Source organism: Phaseolus vulgaris, chromosome 8, assembly GCF_000499845.2.
Source record: "Phaseolus vulgaris cultivar G19833 chromosome 8, P. vulgaris v2.0, whole genome shotgun sequence".
Taxonomy (NCBI): Eukaryota; Viridiplantae; Streptophyta; class Magnoliopsida; order Fabales; family Fabaceae; genus Phaseolus; species Phaseolus vulgaris.
In genome coordinates, this window is record NC_023752.2 from 40,774,290 (window position 1) to 40,797,388 (window position 23,099).

Sequence of the window (23,099 nt, forward strand, 5' to 3'; positions counted from 1 at the left end):
GAGAGAAACACAACAATTTCATTAACATTATATAGATTCTCCCTCTTTCTATAATCATTCCCCATGATTAATCTTATGTTGACACTAACATATGCAATAATAAAATCAACAATCATAATATAGAAAATCACATTATTCACTTATCTACATTTTTCATATATTCAATACAACTAAAATAACTCTCACTTTTATAAAAGGGATATTATTACCTTACTTTGTTTGAATTGAAGTTTTTTTACAACAAATCCTTAAGAATCACCTCCACAATCAAAAGTATGTTTTCAAAATTTAACCCACTCACATTATTTCTTCTTAATTAACTCGCCTAGAAAAAAAAGAAAATAATTAAAATATTTGTAAAAATGAGTATACTTAATAATACTAAATTTTGTTAGTCTAAACTTAGGGATGACAATGCGGGGAGGGTCATGCGGGTCGGTCTGCAGCTCGTTACCAAAAAGTGCAGGGCAGGTTCACTAATCTAGCCTGTTGACTCGTTTTGTCCCGCCGCGCATAACCCACAGCCTGTGCGGGTCGGTCTGCAGCTCATTACCAAAAAGTGCGGGCGCGCGTTCTCTAATCTAGCCTGTTGACTCGCTTTGGCCCGTCGCGCATAACCCACAGCTTGTGCGGGCAGGTCTGCAGCTCGTTACCAAAAAGTGCGGGGCAGGTTGACTAATCTAGCTTGTTGACTCGCTTTGGCCCGCTGCGCATAACCCACAGCCTGCGCGGGCCAAAGTGGGGCGAGACGCGTTGACCCACTTGCCCGCATAAATAAAAAAAATAATTATTTTTTTTGTGAAAAAAAATTATACCCATTCACCTATTATTGCAGTGTGACTTTTATTTTATTTTATTTAAAAAAAATATTGAATTTAATGTACTAAAAAAAGGAATGTTTTGTTTTAATCATCTAAAGGAGTCAATATTAAGAGTGATAATAGATTTAATTTTAAGTAAAGTCTTATATCTAAAATTTGTTAATAAAAAATAATATAAAGAAGAGATTTCAATAGAATAGTTAAAAAATTAGTTATCTACATTAAAATATTTTGTAACAAAACTTTTATAAGATACTCTTATACATTTACATGCATATATAAGAAAAATAGATGCAAAACAAAACTTTAATTATTTTTAATCAAGCCTTCTAAAATCCTTATACTTGAATTTATATTTTTATTTTAATTGAATGAATTGAAACACGGATAAAATTTTAATTTTTAAGTAGTAGAAATAAGTTTTTTTATAATTAATAAAATTTTAATTTTTGAAAAAAAAATATTTTTCTTATATGGCCTGATCGGATTACATTTTATGTAGGCAGACTAGTGAAATGAGCCCACACAATGAGTTGGACCAACCTAACCTACATTTTACGGAGCAAATGCGAAATGGGACCGACCAGTGAAATGAGCTCACATTTATTGTAAGGGATAGACCAACCTAACCTACATTTTGTCGGCCAAATGCAAAATGGTACAACCCGGATTACCACCCCTATCTAAGCTAAATCACTTAACTAATTTTTCAAGATCTCTATCTAAATGAAAAATTATAATTTTACATAAAAAAAACATGTAAACATAATATTATAAGAAAGTAATTAAATAATAATTAATTTTAAAAACAAAAATGACTAATTATTATATTGACTAAGTTATAAATTATCTTATAAACTTAAATAATTATTAATATTTAAAGTAATTTTTAAATAAGTATTTAATATTAACTGGTTTTACCTATCTAAATTAAAAAATATTAATATATAAAATAATTTATATTATTAATAAATTTATAAACTAATTTTATTAATATATAACATTACTTATTTATATATTGATTAGATTCGGATATAAGTCAGAAAAATTATTTTACAAATCCAAGGGTCATACGTAGACACTAGTTATTTTTTTTCTTTTATTTTACTTTAATATATTAGTTTTTACGGAAAATTTCTGAATTGCAAATTTTCTGAATCGACATGGTGGTATTAAGTATAGTAGTGGGTTGGGTTGGGAGTGCATAGAGTTTAATTTAGTGGTGCAGAAGACTCTCTATGGTAGGGTTAGCTTGTGGCTTCAAATTTCAGCAAGTCTAATTGTTGCAGAATCTACACATTAAATTTTTTATGTCTCTGTATCTCAAATACACACTACTTCCTGTGTAAAATGATCTCAGATTTAAAGTTCCAACTTAATGAATTTTAAAATCATCATTAAAATAACCACAATAAATGTACATTTAAAACTTCATCAAATTTCACCTACCAAAACAACCACCATCACTGAATCTCTTTCAAAATTGATTATTTTTGCAGCAGAATCTGTATTCAACTTGATGACGAAATCAAAACCACAAAATAACAAGAGATTGAGAAGCCAGTAACATATTATTCACTCAAAATTATGATTATCATTGTGGTTATTACATTTACAAGAACTCAGACACAGTTTCAAGTCTGGGAGACAACCCACTTTCTCACTTTCTATACAGAGAAAATCATCGAGAGTGGAAGAAAACAAGATTCTCTGGACTCATATACATACATAAGAGTCTCAGATTCCACTATGAAAAACAAAAAGGGAAAAAAATCTACTCGCAACCACCAGAATTTACAGAAGCTTCCTCTGTTCCGTTCCTTCCTCTGCCACCACGAATAGACCACCTTATTGTCATAGTAGAAGAGAACAAAGACAAGGGGCAAAATCAGCTACACCAACCAACCGTGTAAAGTAGCTTAGGTCGTCTCTCTCTCTCTCTCTCTCTCTCTATTTATATATATGTAAATACATGTAGCTCCATTGCATTCATCTGAAGTCAAGTCATATGAGCTGTGTCACCCGCACTCAAGATCCAAGGGTGTCCTACAAATAACAAAGCAACAATCAACACAAAATCCCCAAAATTAAAGACAAAGACGAACATGAAACTAAAAACAGAAGAGAGTGGTAACTTACTCAAGGCTTGTTCTGCAGAGAACCTTCTAGAAGGGTCTCGACAAATCAATTTTCTGAGGAGATCCTTGGCGGCGGGGGAGACAGTCCGGAAGATTCTAGAAGGGAAGCGAAGGTTAGCCCTAACCACAGCCTCGAAGATCTCAGCAGCAGACTCTCCATAAAATGGAGGAACCCCTGCCAACATTATGTACAAAATAACACCACAGCTCCATAGATCAACTTTCTCATCATATTCCCTTCCCATTACAACCTCCGGCGCGACGTAGTACGGCGTCCCCACCACGCCACTCATGGTGCTTCCGTCGCCGAACCAGTCCGCGGAGCCGAAGTCCGCCAGCTTGAGATTACCCGCCGAGTCGAAGAGAAGATTGTCGGGCTTGATGTCGCGGTGAGCGACGCCGAGGCGGTGGCAGTGGGCGACGGCTTCGAGAAGGCTCTTGATGAGGTGAGCCGCCTGGGGCTCGGAGATAGGGCCGTTAACGATGCGGTCGAAGAGCGTGTGGGGCTGGCAGAGGTCCATGACGATGGAGAGATAATCGTCGTCCTCGAAGACATCGAAGATTTGGAGGATGTTGGGGTGAGGAGAGAGGAGGGTCATGAATTTTGGTTCATTTTGGAGGCACTCGCGGTCCGTGGAATCGGCGAGAAGAGACTTGTCGATGACCTTGCAGGCGTAGGGTTCGTTGGAGAGAGGATGGAAACACCGGAAGATGGTTCCGAACCGACCACGACCGATCTCCTCGTTTACCTGGTACTGCGTCTTCAGCGTTTCGCACATTCTTCTTTCCTTCCTTTCTTTTTCTGTTCTTCTTCCTGTGTTCTCTTTCTCTTAACTTGTGGGGCTTTATAGAAAAAGGGAACCCCCAAAGATGGGGAAAGAAAGGGACCCATTTTCTCGCGGAATATTGAAAACGAATATTCCTTCCTCGATACCATACCCTTCTTCACTCTCCTCTCAACTCAACTCAACTCCCCCCACCCTACTTCACGCTCAAATAATACTATTATTCATTTCACTTTTTTACAATAACCACACTGCATACTACATGCATCTATACTTCAATAATTATTTCTTTTTTTATTTAACCTACACTTTTTAAACTGCTACAATTTTAAATATTTACGAATTAATTCAATCAACACCTTCGCGGTTAGAATACAAGGTTGCATTGCCAATATTTTATGGTGACAGTAAAATTATTTGTTTCAAGCATCTATAAGTCTCTATAATTAGCCATGAATTATAGAAATCAATTTCGTTTCTTGTTCTACAAGTTGAATCTCTTTCCTTTCTCTTGTTGCTTTGCAACGGCTTATTTTAATGCTTTTCTAAAGGAGGATTCTCTTTTATGCCTTATTTTTTTCTTTGCATCTGAACACGAGGAGTAAACGAATTGGAACAACATATGCTATCCTTAGAATATACCTCCTCGGAACCAAAAGTCGTAATTTCTTTCTTTAATAGTCCAAATTTCACAAGACTTTTCTATTTAGAAACTAATATCTGTAAAACGAAGCATGTTCATCATCATTCCTTCTCCTCTCTCAACTACTGACACCTAGAGTTTGACTAGAAGCTCACAACCTAACTTCTTATATGACACCATCTTTTCTTTTTCCACTCCATATACCACACCATCTTATTCAGACTAAATATTATAAACATTTTTTCAATCATACTTTAGCTTTAAATTGTATCTCTACTTACTGTAAAATTGATTTTTATTATCTTACGAGTATTCATTGGTTGGACTTACTAATTAGACTATCCAAACTAAATCAATTAAGTTTTCTTTTCTAATTGGATTTGGTCACGAAAACAGTAACCGAATTATTATTATTATTCCATCTCCTTTATATCTCCTTTTTTTTTCTTATACTTTCATATGCCATAAGCTATATAATTATATTTTATATATTTGTTCTAGATTGGATTTAAGTTATTAGAAAAATAGAATAAAAATATGATTTTCTTAACTTATTTTAAAAAGGATTACAAATATTTGGCTGGATGCTTGATAGACCCTATACAGGCTAAACAGGTTTAACATTCTAAAAAAATAAATAAAAAAATGAATAACATTTATTGTTGAAAAGATAGTGGTGAAAGTAATTTATGTAACTAAAGGGTGTGAAGGCGTATCTAATGTATGAAGTGGAAAGATGTAACGGCCACAAAATATAAATTGGAATTTAAAAAATAGGAGGATATTTTGTTAGAAATAAACAAGTAGAAGATTTGTGGGGTAGTAAGTTGGTGTTGCCTCCACCAAGAGTAGAAGTGGATGGGTTCCTTCTGTGTACTGCAAAAGTAGACAAAAGTTACTGAGTTGGGGTCCATCCAAAATGATGATAAGGATATGCTTTCCCGGATATGTAGCCATTAAGAAAGGAGCACCTTGGGATTTTTATTTTTTTTTCTTTTTCTAAAAGGCCAGGCACCGTATCACTTACCGGACACTGCAACGTACAACACAGGACAACCATCCAGACATTGGAGAGCCACCACGTTGCATATCTTTATGCCACTCCATTTTCCTCTTTTAACCAACGGCTACGATGAAAAACTCCATGCTTTAATTCAACTGCTCTTCACTCAACATTTCCCCTTTCTAAAAAACACACTACAACTTTACGTTAATTTATTTTATTTTAACAAATTAATAGTTTGTTCTTGTATAGTATAGCCAGATGCACATGTGATTCAAAATGAATCAATAAAACCTGCACCACTCCAGTCAAACAATTAATAAGTAACTAAGACTCTGTCCAAAAATACTGACTCTACATGGTGTCAATAAATTACCAATCCAACAAATTAATCCCAAACCTATCATTAATTGACCTTTAAACAGTCAACTGACTTCTTACTTAGGCTCCATTTTTTAAAAAGTCAATCTCAAATCTTAAAGCACCTTTAAACTTCATCTGGATTTTAGCAATAATGATGGAGATCCCTATATCTACATATTTCTTCAAGAAAAATACCAGACAAAAGTAGGATTGATTGAAAAGAAATATATGCAATGTACAAAGCGACTGGATGGAAAATACACTTTCCTCAGCCCACCGTCCTCCAAGAGAAAAAAAAAAACACAGTCAAGTAGTATCTATACGGAAGAATCAATATCATCCTGCATACATCTTGAAAAAAAAAATGTGACATTACTCGTTAAATTCTTCGATGCCTAACAAAAAAAATTCAGTGAAAGACGGCAGCCAGAGGCGCAGATGATGAAACAAATGCACTCTTCAACAGATCTGGGGCAAAAGGGAGTCGATCACTGATGCAAACTACTAAAAGTTCCAAAGCTGAGAAAATATTGCTACTTATGTTCCTTAACAACTTGAGTTCCCCAAAATAACATACTCACTGATGTTAATAATATTCAACCTTCTCAGAAAACGTCCTCATTTTGCACGGATAGCAACAGAAGGCAACAAAACTTCCATGATTAATGGTTTTATCACTACCAGCAAATCAGAATATTGTTGGAACTTGCCCACCAAAAACACATTTTCTAAGCTTCGGAATTTCCCACTCGTTGAAGCAAAGTTGACACAGTCCCCACTTAAAAGCTGATCCTGTGCCCAGTGTCTCTGAATAATGGCCAGTCTATCAGTTATGGGGCATTAATTTCTTTTCATCCCTGTACTAATACACACACACTCATATATAATGCCCAAAATAAGAGAAATTCAGAAGTTTAAAAAAAGACAGAAGAGGGAATAGACACTGCACTGAACAAAGACCTCAAGTTCCTGATTTCATCTTTCAAGTAACATAAATCAAACTTAAGCATGTAGCATGGTCAGAAGACAAAAGAAAAGTCTTATTTCAAAAACACTCACCTAAAATATCTTTAGAACGGAGCCTCTAGTGATTCATCCCAGACTTCTGCACTTCCGTTAGAGACATCTTCCACGTCTTCTTCCATTGAAAGCCTGATGTATTCTCTATGAGCAAATCGATCCCACTCTGTCAATGTTGGATTCTCACGTTCCTATTCACACAATACATGCATACCATTTAATAACGAAGTCACTAACAGTAGCCAAGCCTACATACTAACTCAACAATGCAATAAACTTTATGAAATATTCCATGCACCTGACGGATCAAAAATGGGTCACGAGTTTCAAAGGCTATGAACTTATTGAGATTGAACAGGATGTTGAAAACACTTCCTGAAAGTTTACCACCTTTCAGATCACGCAGAGTTACAAGACTCTCATCCTGCAGAGCCAAAAATTTCAACTGATTAAAACACATCAAAATAATAAATCAGCACTGACATGACATGACACCAACCAAAAAATAGAGGACAAGAAAAGGGGACAATATGTTTGGGATAAGCTTTATTCCAGGAAAAAGAAAATTAAACTGCTCCTACATCTACCCTCACTTTTCCAGGTAATGTTACCTCACAGTAAAAGATCAAACAATCAGCAAAAGAAAGTTGGAAAGGGCAAACCTCAGGTTTAATCATGTCAATTAACTGACATAATATGTCCTCAAAAAGCACGGGCTCTTGGGCCATGCACTCCATCCGATGCAATTGCTCCTCATAAAAAAATTGCAGTTCATTTCTAGTCAGAACTCCATTTCCATCCAAATCTATGCACTTGAACCTATTAGTGACATTTTCAAGTCAGCCCAGACGATGATGGTTAAGAAGTTGGGAAACCAAGTTAACCACAATGTCAAATATCCACTGTTTGTCAAATAGCATGCTTTCTTGTGAAGACAGATATAAGTATAAAAGAGCAGTGACAATGTAAAGCATATCATTTTGCTCAGACACTAACAAAGGATGAAAAGTATACTGATAATACGTAGCCCAAACAGATGGAGAACACGCAAACAAAAGCTAGCTATTAAAAGGGGAGAAAAAACATTTAAATACTCCACCAAGCACTACAACTCAATGTGGGGCTTGGGCACACTGCATAATACCTATGTTCCTAGCACCGCCTAAGAGGCGACGTATCGGCAACTTTTACTCAACAACACACTTCACTCAACTTTCTCGTTGGTCAGAGAATCAGAACCCTTTGCAGGTAGCTTTTTCCATTAACAGCCACCCTTTGATAACTCAATGTGGGGCTTGGGCACCACACTGCATAATACCTATGTTCCTAGCACCTCCCTAAGAGGCGACGTCTCGGCAACTTTTACTCAACAACACTGTTAGGAACCAAGAATTATAAAGAGAAGAAAAGAAAGGTTTTTATTAAATAGACAGAAAAGAACAAGAAATAGGAGAGCACTCACTCCTTCAAAGGCTTCCCCTTCACAAAGAGCTAAAGCTCAATCTACAAAATTATTACACACTACCCCTCCCCCTCTCCTTCTTTCTTATTTATATCTAACTAGCAAATCAAATAACAACTCATGACTATTCTAATTCTAACTAACTCCTCCTCTATGTGTAACCTAACAATACACTCTTCCAAAAAACAACCTTGTCCTCAAGGTTGGAACAGTGGAACCTTGACTTCGTGGCTCATCTTCAACACCATGATCTTTATCTTCTCTCCTGAAAGTATTGTGATATTGTCTATCATAGGGAGGGAACCCATTGGCTACTGCATGCAAATTCAGGTCTAGAGGCTTAGGTGGTGGTCGGAATGAGAGGGGGTTTTGTATAAAAGTCTCTGCATCCAGTATGTTGAAATTCCAAGATTCTAATGTCATCGATGTTCAAGCCACCTTCATTATCAAATCTTGATCCCACAATGATTTCTTATGCATAGGAAGTAAATCTGAATTTGGGAAAAAATGATGCTTGGTTGCATCTCCACCTTCAACTTTCTTACTGGTTAGCTCTATAATTGGCCTATCAAGAAAAAGATCCTTATAGCACATAGTCTTCACTTTCTTTATTGATGCATGCTCTTCTGCCCTTATGATAGAGATCAAGTAAGAGAGGATTTTACTAATGGAGGAAAAGGCCATCCACCCAAACATTTAAAGTTCTTCCTTCTAGTCTTCTCAAAAAGTAAAGAAGAATTAAAATAAAGAGAGGACCAAGCCTAAAGCCAAAAGAAGACTACAAACATTCAAGAATGGACTCCAATTAATATCTCTCTTTATAGTTTCTTTTGTATAAATTTGTAAATAATATAGAATAGTGTTTAGGAAGGTGATAAAGAGGGAAACCTAAGACACCTCTTTTGTATAGCACCTATAGGCATTAGTTTTAGGAAAAGTCTAGAAGGTGTCTCTTCACTCTCCATTTAGGCGCTAGAAAATGAAGAGTTTAGAAGGCTACCTTAGAAAGCTTCTCTTGTAAGCTTCTTTTGTAATAGGTGACCGGTCTTCCTCCCTATAAAAGGAAGGCTTAGGTCTTTGAAATAATAGAATTGATTTTGAGTAAAGAACCTCTCCCAAATTGGTGAGTGAATTGAGAGAGACTTGTGTCTTCTTCTCTTCTAGTCTTATCTTGAGTGCATTCTTGGACTCTCAAGTGGCGGCAACTACACTCATCTTGAAGCTTTTCATCCTTCAAGTGGCGTGCACATCTCCAAGAGCTCCAACCACATAAGTTTCCTAGTTCTTTTCATCTTCTTCATCCATTTCCATTCTAAAACAAACTTTAAAACATGTCTTTGATGTTTCTAGTCATTTCAATCGGTAGAACTTGCTTGTTTTGTGTTTTTATTCGGTAGTTCCTTTTAGTTTGCTGTTCTTGAGACTTTAATTGAGTTTTCTTGAGTTTTAATCGGTTCATATGCCATGTTATGGGTTTCTGTATGAGTTTGGCTTGGTTACTTGTGTTTTGGTGAGTTTTTGAATGTTAAGAACATTGATCCAATTCTTAAAAAGTGCCTAATCATATTCCAACTCTTGTTGAATCCATAACATGTTCATTTCATATCTCTATCAAGTTTTTGGAATCATATCACCTTATCATTTCAGTTTCTCTTGCAAATCTCACTTCATTTTTGGTTTTTTCTTCGCTACAGAGGGTGTGATTCTTCATATCTAAACTTTCTCTCACATCTTGGGTCTTCTTGTCTTCATCATTAACAAATTTCTCTCCTCCCTCTGACATTCTGTCCCTTTTCTTGATGTCCTGCAACAATTCTTTAATTTCTTTCAAGTCTAGAAGGCTTTCCTTCAAGAACTTTGTGTCCATTCTAACAGAGTTCTCTCCTCCCTCAGATATTCTTCTCTCCTCCCTCAGATATTCTTTCCCCTTTCTTGAAATCCTGCAACATTTCTTTCAACTCCAGCATGAAAGGTTTTTATTGAATAGACAGAAAAGAACAAGAAATAGGAAAGCGCTCTCTCCTTCAAGGGTTTCCCCTTCACAAAGAGCTAAAGTTCAATCTACAAAAATATTACACATTGTCCCTCCCCCTCTCCTTTCTTATTTATATCTAACTAGCAAATCAAATAACAAACTCATGACTATTATAATTCTAACTAACTCCTCTATGTGTAACCAAACAACACTTCACTCAACTTTCACATTGGTTAGAATCAGAACCCTTGGCAGGTAGCTTTTTCCGAGATATTAACAGCCACCCTTTGATAATAATTGATAAGTACCAAAGCAATTGGGGGACCCACCCTCAAAAGCTAGCTAGCTATTAAGGGGGAGAACGAAACACTCAAGTACTCCTCTCAGCATTTCATACTACTCGATGCGGGACTTGGACACCCCATAATACCCAAATTCCTATCATATATAAAACTCCAGACATAAAAGTTAGACAGATGGAAAAATGTAGAGGATCATCTCATTATCAATTTTCCTTCAATTGTTCTGCACAATATACCCTAAATTTTCAATAGTTCAGTTTTCACTGTCCAATTTTCTGATGTGCCAAGCATCCTTCGGTAACTCTCTAGTATGCTAAAATCTTTTGACACTACACTTGCCCAGAGCATAGAATGCAGTTAACCAAACTTACAATAACATATTCGCGGTCTCAAGCACATGGGTTACTTGGCACAAATAGAACTGTTCTCTTTTGCACGATGCCATTGATTAATGTACATAACATTCCAGACGTCCAGCAACAGATAAAGTTTCATAAGCATGGACTCCAGAACAAGGATGTGCACAATTCAAAATCCAATCAAATAAAGCACATTTCAACCATATGCCTAATCTAGCAAAGCACCATCCCGAGAAACTAATCTGGTAACTCCTTTCAAAAAAAGAAAGCAACAAATGAATAGATATGAATGAGAAACAAATACCAATACTCAAGACTTGGTTCAGACGATTTATCCTCTTCTGCCAGTATGAAATAAACAAAATCTTCATATCCCATCTTTCCCTGAACCTTACTGGTAAACTTTCTTGGGACCTGAGAGATAATATCGAAGCAAGTCAAAATCTGTATCTTCAATAAATGATTTGATTAATAAAAGTGGATGCACACTGGACTAAACATATTGCATTCCTAAGAGAAGGGGTGTAGGGTCTGTTGCAGAAGTCAGAAACAATTAAATCTTAATGACAGAAGAAACATGTAATCCACACAAACCTGACAAAATATTCTATCAACAATTCGGTAGGTAAGCGCATGGTTACCATATCTGATAAGATTCTCTTTGTCTATCAGAAAATCATGATCTGTATCCAGCTCCCAAAACTTACAGTATATAACATAAAAATGCTCATAAGAGAAGTACCTACAGACAATTATCAGGTAAAGTAAAAACAGTCAGTTTATTTTGGAATGAAAATGTTTTGGCACCTAAACAGAGACATTGTGTAAAGTTAACGATAATCATAGTTTATCTACCTCAAAACCTTATTGATATCCTCTTCTTCATCGGCATGTAGCATTGCATCAATTATGTTTCCACGTTTCAGCTCCCTCAAAGTGAGAGAACCATTTCCAGATCTATTAATGTAATAATAGATTCTGTATATTACAGTTTCAGCTGGGACATTGAAAAAATAAATTAAGATTATCGAACTCAATACATACAAAATATTGCACCAGAAATCATGACCAGTTAAAATCAAAATAGCATAGATTTCAAGTTTCAACAATCACCATTAGGAGGCCACTGGAAAAGCTTCTAAAGAATTCATTTGGATTTAAGGGGAAGCATTTAGAAGGAAGCGAGAACATGGAGAAGGAATCTATAATTTCAGATCACTGGAATTAGGGTTGAAACACGACATAAAGTAGAAGTTGCCAAAAAGTTTGTTACAGATTTCACCTGAAAAATGTTTAAAATCAAATTGGTTCCATAGTTCAATAAGGAGTGTGGCAATGGAATTGTGTCAGGACAGGTCACATTGAATGGCACTGCTCTAAAATCTAATACCATATTAGAATGGACTGGGCTTGTTCACCCTCATAATCAAAAGTAGGCTCAAGGTAGGAAGGTTCCCAAAGTAACAAGGCAACAAGGTACATGTTGCATAATCACGCGAATTATGTTATAATTAAGTGCAGATTCCATTTTATATTTATTAGGACAAATTTGTTAGTGATTTGATTTTATTTGATTTGTACAGCTTTAAACACCCATTATTTCTGGCTTTCATTACCTATTATTTCTTTCCTTAATTAGGTTGTAAAACAGTCTATAAATAAAGACTGTAATCACATTTGTAAGATATCTCAGAAATATATTTCATCTATTTCTTTCCACTTAGTATCAGAGTCATTTCGAACCTATTCTAGCGAGTGTTTGTGTTAGGCCTATCGTGCCACCCGCTATCGGACCACCCATAATATATAGTCTCACGCACGAGTTGGCAGTCTCGGCGTGAAGGGGTGTGTTGGAGATCCCACATCAACTAGAGATTAGAGTCTTTCATAGTATATAAGTGGGTGCAAACCTCACCTCATTGAGCCGGTTTTATGGGGTTGAGTTAGGTTTAAAGTCCACTTTGTAATAGTACATTCTAGCCATATTTTTTACTTTAAGCAAAGTCGGACACCTTTACACACGCCATTTATGATTTACGCTAAAGATTTTAGGATGTTTGTGTTTAGAAATTTGTAGGTAACCCCACATTAATGTTAGATAGACTCTAAGACCACATTGAATTCAAAGAGAAACAGGAAACAACTTATTTGGTAAAATGTGCATTACATAAGGCATACACATCATCCATATATATAGTAATAGACTTGGTGATGACTATTACCTAGGCTATTACTTTCTATGTTCCTTTCACGAGTCAGGTTTTTTGAAATCTTTTATTTCTCTTTATCTTTTGTATTCAAATTTAAGATAACATTAATAACCTTTTTTGTCAATTATATCTACTAATTATTTATTTATTTACACATGTAATGAAAGTGAAAAAGGAAAATTAATACGATTTTATTATGAAGTAGAAATGAATAAGGGTAAACTAGGAAACTTCATAACTATTTTATTAAGATCAACAAAAATTATTACATTTATTCATGTCTACATAAGAACCTTGAAAGATAGTTAAAAAGGGACAGGGGTAGTATTTGTTGAAGATCAGAATAATATATTTAGTATTTATTTGTAATAATAGTGGCCTATAAGAATGGAATATTTGATTTTTAGGAAACAGAATATACTCCATATATGCATAATTAATGCAATAATAACACTATAAACTTGCATCCGTTGTTTATTCAGACACACCCTTTCAGTCAAATGTCTCTGTTTTCTCTTTCTTAACTGTGTTAATTAAGTGCAATTACCTAGACAATAATTACCAATGAAACAGTAAATGCATATAAACATGGGATACATGAATGGAGTCTGAAATATAAGAATGCTCTTTCAACTAGAAAATCAGAAACACTGAAACACATCACGTAAATCCAACTTGAGCTCAAAAGCTTACACATTGCTTTCAGCCTTTAGGATTTACGGCCCCCCACCCCAAACTTATGAAGCTCATTTTTATCCAATCATCTTTATAACAAAGAGATGCACTCCAACCCAGTATTATTGTCGTATTTACTTTGGATAACTGATACACGATGGCAAAAAAATTAAGAATATGCACATTTTTAGTACAATTTATGCCTTTATCTTAACCATTCTTACTTTCTACTACAGATAAATTTATGCTTCATATATGCATGTTCTTACTCTGTTGATCCTACTTGTTTTAATGCCTGCAGCTATCTTTATTTCTAATCATATAATTAACTTGGTATTATTATCAGGAACTAGGAATGCATCACAAAGATACAAAAGGAACCAGAAAAACATGATAGAACAACCAACTCCAGTTGTATTAATAACAGAGGTTCCAGCCAGAATCAATTACATTCAGAACATAGAAATAGCAGAAAAACAAATCATAACAGGGAAAATTTTGACAGAGCCCAATTCTCTCCCAAGTTCCATATAATTCCAGCCTACTTTCCCTCTCCTACGAACCTCCTATTTATACTTTCTCTCTCTTTAACTACTTGTGGGCAGCCCACACCACTAATGCCAAGTCAGTAGTTAGTTATGCCCCCAATTCTCTAGCCTTATTCTGATCAAGTGTGGTGCCTCTCTTCTGTATCCTAATGTACACCTTAAACATAGGGGTCTTATTAGATACCATGTCAAGTCACAAAAGGACCAAACCTGAGTATATCTGATGGAAATTGAATAGTAAATGAATCAAAATTTCCTCACGATTGAAATAATAAAGTTTCAAGGAACTAACTACATGTGCTACAAACCATATGCTTATAAAAAACACAATTACAAACCATATCTCTCTTGAAACTCAGGCGTGCTCTGCAGGAACTCCAGCCCTGGATGAGTTGCTAAAAGCTCACGTAGCACAGGCTTAAAATCATCCTGAATGTAATAGAATATTGCTCTAATATAAGAAAGATGGATATGAACGAAATATGAAAGCCAAAGAAATCAACAAGCAAGATCCTTAAAAAAGATAAATCCGCCCAGAATGAAACTGAAATTAAAATATGAAATGACATACTTTAAGAGTCTAAGACTTAATGTACCTTTAGGATGAATGGAAGGAATTTAAAAGAAATAAAAAGCAAAAGGAAAGAAAAATAAATTAGAGAAAAAAACCTGAGTAATGTAACTCAGCTGTGGTTGCTTTAATATTTTGAATATTACCGTAGCTATATCCATTGTCAACATGTTGCCATTAATCCAATATTCAATAAATGCGTTCCTGTAGGAACATTAAATCACAAACTTAAGAATATGTACAAGGAAATAATAATTACAAGGCACAAGACCATTCATCAATAATTGCCTGCATTAGGCTAAAGGAGAGAATCAAATTAACCAATATACCTTTCTAAATAATACAAAAAATTTCACCCAATAATTCAAACAGCATAGCATATGGTGACAAAAGACAGAAAGTTATATTCAGAAAAAGTAAAAGGATTTGCACAAAAAGCATTTCAGCAGTATGCCTAGAAACATATTTCCTTACTAAAATGGCAATTTACTAAGGAGATTTCCCATATAGTGCCATCCATGACCACAATGTCTTTGTTGTTGTATTTGTCCAAGTTGCATCTTTGTCTGACATTCTCTTTGATTTCCCATCATCAAATATCTGAACTTTGAAACTTGGGTGGTATCTTCTCCTAGTTGTACTTCCAATTGATTTCCCCTAATTGCTTGATGTAATAGTAATAAAAATGGTAGTCAAAAATTGAGATCCAAGTCATAAGATTGTACGACTCTACGATCCTCTTCTCCATCTCCAATCTCCAATAACTTGGAATGTGCAATTCCGACGGATAGCATCGAATCGACATTGCAAATCGCAACTAGCGTGAGAGCGGGGAGTCTCGCGTTGTTGCAAATCACCTCTCTCAACAGTTCTCGCAGCGGTGCCTCTATTGACGTTCTTCTCGTGCCTTCTTTCCATACCTTGTGACGACGCTTCGCAGCAATGCTTCTAATATGCGACGCTTCTCACTCGTTGATGTTAATCATGGCAGCATGGTGGCGCCTCTGGCGGCCTCATTGTACTTGTTGTGGCTGCTCCTCTTGCAAGCCAACACTCCTCCCTTGCAATGCCTGCGCATCCTTTCTTTTTAGGTCTTTATAATTTTATTGGGTTGAGATGGGAAGCATGACTTCCAAAGCCCAATTAAATACTTCTTCCAAAGCCCAATTGACACAGCTTCCATAAGCTTCCAGTGTGACTCCTCTCTTCCACGGCACTGTGACTGGATTCACAGCTGATTCATCACGATTCACGAGTCCCTCTCTTCCATAATTGTGACTCAATCTTTTCCCCATAAGCTCTTAAGAAACTGGGATGACTTCCGCTCTCCCCTCCCTCATCTATACAATTTCATTGCACTGCACTCCAAAGTACAGTTTTCTTTCTTCCTTTGTTTTTTCCACTGCACCCAAAGTGCAGTTTTCTTCCTCTATTTTTTCCACTCCACTGCACCCAATCTCCACTCACAAATTCCCAATCATTAAAATGACTTCAAACTCTTCTATATCCCTAACGGTGACTCCCAACAATACTCCAGGAAATAGGAGTGATATAGCTTGGAAGCATTGTATCTCAGTTGCTGGAGATACTAGAAAACTTCAAAGCAAATACTTTCAAAAGGTAATAACAGGGGAAATTGATCAGTTGAAGCATCACTTGGTTGATATGCAAATGGATGTTGGAGCTTGCAAGGATGTTATTGATGAAGTGAAAAAGGAAATGTGGGAAATTGTTGTTCGTTTGCAAAATTAAGCAAGAAATCAAGCTTTAATATGGAGGAGGGAATGACAGAAGTTGGTGAGAAAAGAAAAAACACTAAGGAATCGAGCAACAGTCCTAGTCATAAAAATATTTATAAGAAAAGAATATTTAGTACACAAGCTACCATCAACAAAATGTTTAATAAAGGTCTGAGAGAGGAAGCATGTAAAGCAATTGTCAGGTTCTTCTGTAACAATGTTATACCTTTCAATGTGGAAAAGGCTAAAGAGTTCACTACTATGTTTGATTTGGTTTCAAGATATGTCCTTGGATTTAAACCTCCATCCTATCATGAGATTATAGTCAAATATTTGAAGGAGGAAGTTACAAATACATCACTTGTTTTAAAAGCACACAGGGATGAATGGAAGAAAACAAGAGGTACGATTATGACTAACGGTTGGACTAATAACAAAAGAAGGACAATAATAAACTTCTTGGTGAATATCTCAGAGGAAATTGTATTTCTAAAGTTCATAGATGCATCTATTATATCTAAAACAGCTGAGAAAGTGTTTGAGATGATGGATAACATTGTTGAAGAGGTGGGAGAAGACAATATCGTTTAAGTTGTGATTGATAATGCAACAATAAAGTTGCTCGTCAAATGTTGATGGCAAAGAGGAAAAGACTATTTGGGACACCTTGTGTTGCACATTATGTTGACTTAATGTTGGAGGATTATGAGAAGAAGATCCCAATTCATGAGTAGACAATTCCAAAAGGTATAAAAATTACTACCTTTATCTATTAAAAAACTCCTCTAATTTCTCTACAATATTTCACATAAGGAAAAAATTTGGTAAGTTCAGGTATTACTCGCTTGGCTACATCTTCTTGACATTAGGGTGTCTTCATGAGAATAAATGAGCTTTAATTAGAATGTTTACAAGTAATGAATGGAAGTCTGACAGGTTTGCTAAAACAAATGATGGTAAAATAGTTGAAGATGTGGTTTTAGATAAGGATTTTTTAAAGAATACCATAACTGGTTTGAAGGGTGCATTGCCTCTAATTGAAGTTCTTCAATTGGTTGATCCGGATCAAAAGCCAGTCATGGGTTTCATTTATAAAGCAATGGACCAAGCCAAGGTGAAGATACAAAAGACTTTCAATGTTGTCAAAGAAAGGTATTTTATTTTGGTTAACTAATTGTCTATGTATTTGTTTGTTAGAATGGTGATTTTGAAATTCAAAACAAAAAAACTAAGTCAATGTAATATATTTTGGTTAGTTATTTGCCTTTATGGAACATCATTGATGAAAGGCAGGACAAGCAACTCCATAGGCCTTTGCATGTTGTAGGCTATTTTCTTAACCCTTAAATGCATTATCGTCCCGAATTTAAAGCAGATTTGGAAGTGAAACAAGGTCTAATGAAATGTATAACTAGGATGGTGGAGTATGAGGATGAACAAACTCTCATTGATAATTTCAAAAAACAAGCAAAATATTTTAGTAGTTCCTTGGCTACTAGGTCAATTAATTTAAAGACTCTAACAAATTGGTAGGAGTCTTATGGTGATGAGTATCCTGAACTCCAAAAACGTGTCAATCATGTATTGAGCTTGATAGCTCCTCCATATGTGAGCGTAATTGGAGTTCCTTTGAGATGGTAAGTTAATATTAAAATATATCTCTAGAATAAAATTAGTAGTCTACTACTCCACTACTTGCTTATCATATTTGTCTTTGCATTTGTTTAGGTCCACACAAAGAGAAGAAATAAGCAAAGCACAATGAATGATGTTATTGTTTTTGTTATGGCGAATTTAAAGTTAACTAAGAAGAAGCAAACAAGAAAACCAACTCAAATTAATATTGATGACTATTCATCTGATGAAGAGTGGATTGTGGAAGATGAGCATGAGCATAATGAAACATTTGATTTGGATGAAAACTTGGTTCCAGTTGTTAAGGAGGATGAAACTTTACACAGTCATGATTTACTCGTGACTGATTTGAATGGTGAAGAAGATGGAAATGGAGTTGAATATGAATTTAACTTACAAGATTATTTGGTTTAGATAAATCATTATTTTGCACTGTTTTGTAACTAGAAAAGAGTTACTCCTATGTAACTAGGATGTGGTGTTTACACCTAATTATGTACTCTTTTATTTATTATGAGGTTCAATTATGAATTTTGAGTGAGATATAATGATTTTATGTGTGTATATAAATTTTCATAAAATTTGTACGATCTTACTATTTGTGTTACAATCTCCTGATCTACGATTCATACTTCTCTTTTCGATCTTGAGTAAGATCTCGATTTTGACTACCATGGCAATACATATACTTTCCACTTACTTCTATTCAGGCAAAAACCCTTTGATTCCAAAGGTTGTTTCCAAAGCTCAAGTTTAGACTTCACTTCTTTCCTTGATTTCTCAATCAAAACTATACCATTAAAAAACAGGCAGTCAGGAGTAATCTAACGTAAATCTTTGGAAAGCACATCCAAGACTAGCTTAAACAGGTACAGACTCAAGACTATACTGGATGTAATCCTATCCTACATTTTATATTGTGGGCTGCTTCCTCATTCACTTTGGCCTCTCCTATTTACTGTCTGGCTTCCCTTCTTTTGAGCCTTGGACAGTTCAATGCCAGAAAATGTGTTATAAAAATTGGTGCAAAGAATAAAAAACCCTCAATATTAAACAGAAGATTTAGAAAATGAAACATAAGGTAGATCTGTTAAAATAAACTTATTACCAAAACTGAAATCAAGAAGCAATAAAACAGTGAGGTATTGAGGAACCCATAGGCTTAAGATAATCTACCAGTGATGATGGAGATTTCCTCAAGCATAATAAACATGATGCTGGCAACTATTTTCAACACAATAGAAAAAGGAAAAGAGAAAAGAAGTAGAACAAGATAGAGAAAACGGATAGTGTAGATAGCAAGTCAGGTAAAGGGTCAAACTTCAAAACATGATGCTCTTACAAAAATAAATAATTCAATAAACGGGAGCAGAGCTGTTAAAAAAATTTATGAATGACTTATGATAACTGTAATGCTAGCCCAATACCTAACCTAAAACTTTGAAATTCTCAACAGCTCAAACAAGAATCACAATCCATGACACAAAAAAGTTAACAAGTTCCAGAAAAAAATAAATTACACACCTTGTCACAACACCAGTTCCATTGTCAATCTTTTTGAAAAGAGTAGTGGAAAAAAAAGATGGCAGCTTGCAAACTTCCTTAGTAATTGACTTGAATTCTGACATTTCAAGAAAACAAGTAAAATGATTCTCAGAACTGGCTGTTACAACTCTATTAAATTAGAAAGTGAGTTTATATAGAACATCCCTTTTAGATCTCTGGCAATATTTAAAATAAGCTATTTTTAATCAACTTAAAGAAGGTGGTGTGAATGTCTGATTACTTAGAAACCTAGAATAAGAAACTTATTTAAAATCACTTTCCCCAGTTGCAACAAAATGGCCCTTCAGACTATATCTCACCATGCATCTGCAGGCCATCCATATGTTGATGAAATAATCGATCAATTTTATACAAGCACTGTTCTTTCAGTTCATTTGGAGGTGGACGCCCATTTTGAAAGTAGAACTGCGAGTGAGCCAAAATTTGTTATGACATAAAAACGGCAGGAAACGAGAGAGAAAAAATATGATATACACACACAAGGCAAACCCAGTACAATAGAAAAGTATCATCGAACAAAACCTCAGCTAAGAGAACTAGACAGCAGTTCTTAATAGGATTGGTATAAATTATTTGCTACAAATTCATGGGGGGTTTGCCAGCAGGCGTTGGGTTGTCCTTCTACTCTGGAACAACTTCTTAAGATTAAGTAACAAGATTAGGAAAAACCACAATGTAAGTGTTTTGTGATAATATGCAGTACTTTCATTTCTTTGGAACATATGGTTGTTGTGCAAAGTCACATTTAAGGATGTCTTTGTCCGTTGACTGGCTATAAATATATGGGATAGAATGGTTTACGGCCTTTCTTTGGTGTTCTGCAAGAGACTGTCTGGGTAAAATTTGTCATTTCACATATAATATTGAGCATCTTGGCTGAATTTGTTCTTCTTCTCTGAGAGGTATTTTTCTTTTTCTGTTTTGGAGGATATCTTATCCGCCTTTTAGATATGCTTTGTTGAGTTTTTAAATTCTTTCCTTCTTCTATAATACATTTAACAAATTAGAAAAAAAAAGGCATACCAGACTGCCCTAACCTGTGGTATCACTTCTTTAACTGGCTCACTGACAACTTTCAAAGGGGAACCCAAATTGGAAAGGCCAACTCTCTGTTTCAGAATGCGAGGGGAACCAGATGTACTTCTTGGTGAAAGAGGCGGAGCAGTGCCAGCAGGAAACATGGAAGGCACACTGCTAGCATTTGGACTAGAGCAATTCCCGGCAACATTCAAGGGATTACCTGACTTTGCTTCATTGAGTAACAATGTTACCTGCTTAATTAAAAAGGGAGATGTTAAAACAATATCACCAACTTTGCAGGTGATTTTTTGTTGAGTGTTCACGAGAACAGCAAAACAGTTTCATCCCAAAATAAAATACCAAAGCTATAGCATTGTCAACCAGCATTTCATACATTTCAAAATTACCAAGAGCCTATCTATTTATATTGTTCTGGAGTAGATAGGATTTACAAAAAATTGGCCATGGTCATTTGTCGTAAGGGATAGAGCTATAACAGTTGAAGCTGATTACTACACAATAATATGGTGCGTTAGAACCACTCATGCATCCTTGAAAAGTGATAATTCTCACAACTGTGCGGAACCGGTATCAACAACTCAACGACGTAATATAAGACCGATGCATCTTTCCCCCGAGCATTAATTATCTAAATAATCATTGCCTTGTAACCACGGATTCTATCTCACCCTTTCAACACCACCACTGATTTATTTCAATCACTTCATTCTTCATGCACACGTATATACATACAAATATATCAACGAAGGGAACAAATGAAAACTCAAGAGACTCTCAAATTAGCAATGTAGCAATGTTAAGATTCCGAAACGGAAGGGAGCGTACCAATCGATGACTTTCCGGCAGCGAAAACCACTGGTCGAAGAGCTTCTGGATGAAATTGTTGTTAGCCTTGAGTGCCAAAGCGGGAAAGTCTGGGAGCTGCAACAATTCGACGTCCAACGACGCCGCATCAGTGACGACCTCCATGTTCATCTAAAACAATCTCTTTACCGTATCTCTCACTCACAAACCAAATCACTGCGCACAGAGATCAACGCTAATCCTATGTTTGATTTTTCTTTTCTCCTTAAAAAAAATGCACTAAGTTGAATTTCAATGCCTCATCGAAATCAATACTGTATCGAAATGGAACAAATGCGGTTGAGATATATTCAGATTGGAAATTTGAGGGGCAGAACCCTAGATCTCTTCGGAATTAAAATTTGGAATCAATCAACGAACAACATATAATATGCACGGTGACGGTGATGGTGGTGATGTGATGAAATATGTGGAATGGATAGAAAGTGAAAGAAAACGAATTAGAGGGAGAAGGAAAAATAATTGTGCATAAAAAAAAGTAAAAAAGGGGAAGAGATGGAGAATTTGTTGCATGTAATTTTTTTATTAAGCAAGAGAAAGAAAATATTAGACTTTATTATTTTTCGTATTATTTATTGATCATTCAGTTAATAAAGTTTAAAATTACAATACTTTTAAATTCTTGAAGAATATAATCATATAATTAAAGTTAGATAGTTGTAAATGGTATGTATCATTATATAAAAAGATAACATCCCATCTTTTAATTCCACAATTTTATTTATTTATTTAATAAAATAATTAATTAAATATATATTTTTAAAATAATTAATTTTTTTAAATGATAACCATATAAATTTTTAATACTATTTTTTACAAAATTATATATATACATATTAAATTGTATTGATATTTTAATTAATTATCCAAAAAAATAATAAAAAACTATAAAAAATTATAAAATGATAAAAATGTATATATATATATATATTATTTTTTAATTAATACTCATAAAATTGTAAAAATAAGAAAATTATATATATTCTAATACAATAAAATTGTGAATACTCAAACCTATTTTCACTGGTGATGTATAGTATTTATTTATAACTAACAGAAACACATAACATTTCGTACCTGTGTATTACATTTTTTTTAATTTAAATAATGTAATTTTACAAAAAAAAAATTAAAAGAATGATTTAAAAAATAAAAATATATATTTATGTTATTTTAAGTAGAGAGCAACAAAATATTTATTAAAAACTAAAATTATCAAATAAAAAGACGATACTCACAAAATATAATTATATAGATAATTTACTAAATTTCTAAAAGTTGAGAAAAATGAGTAACTATGTATTTTATATATGAAGAAATAGTTAAAGTTGAAAAAAAAATTGTATAATTATATGGTCATATAAATGTGTAAGTTGTAA

The 23,099-nt window shown here is 34.7% G+C and overlaps 2 protein-coding genes across 4 annotated transcripts; both read right to left on the reverse strand.

The window, feature by feature from the left end:
• Positions 1-2,373: 2,373 nt before the first annotated feature.
• Positions 2,374-3,997, reverse strand: LOC137823372 (phosphoenolpyruvate carboxylase kinase 1-like). The gene is made up of 2 exons (XM_068628476.1): positions 2,961-3,997; positions 2,374-2,867 (listed from the first exon to the last, which is right to left on the reverse strand). Exons 1-2 carry the CDS (start codon positions 3,736-3,738, stop codon positions 2,821-2,823), a joined length of 825 nt encoding a protein of 274 aa, XP_068484577.1. The 5' UTR covers positions 3,739-3,997; the 3' UTR covers positions 2,374-2,820.
• A 1,948-nt stretch (positions 3,998-5,945) lies between these two features.
• LOC137823373 (probable serine/threonine protein phosphatase 2A regulatory subunit B''delta) lies at positions 5,946-22,217 on the reverse strand. 3 transcript variants are annotated; one of them, XM_068628480.1, is made up of 13 exons: positions 21,682-22,217; positions 20,853-21,086; positions 20,115-20,220; positions 19,774-19,870; positions 14,974-15,079; positions 14,643-14,733; positions 11,727-11,868; positions 11,466-11,613; positions 11,176-11,285; positions 7,436-7,592; positions 7,072-7,197; positions 6,813-6,964; positions 5,946-6,560 (listed from the first exon to the last, which is right to left on the reverse strand). In XM_068628480.1, exons 1-12 carry the CDS (start codon positions 21,829-21,831, stop codon positions 6,824-6,826), a joined length of 1,608 nt encoding a protein of 535 aa, XP_068484581.1. In that variant the 5' UTR covers positions 21,832-22,217; the 3' UTR covers positions 5,946-6,560; positions 6,813-6,823. The 3 variants fall into 3 exon arrangements, with proteins under 3 accessions (XP_068484581.1, XP_068484580.1, XP_068484579.1); XM_068628479.1 differs by having other exon boundaries at positions 5,946-6,610; XM_068628478.1 differs by having other exon boundaries at positions 5,946-6,615.
• Positions 22,218-23,099: the final 882 nt, after the last annotated feature.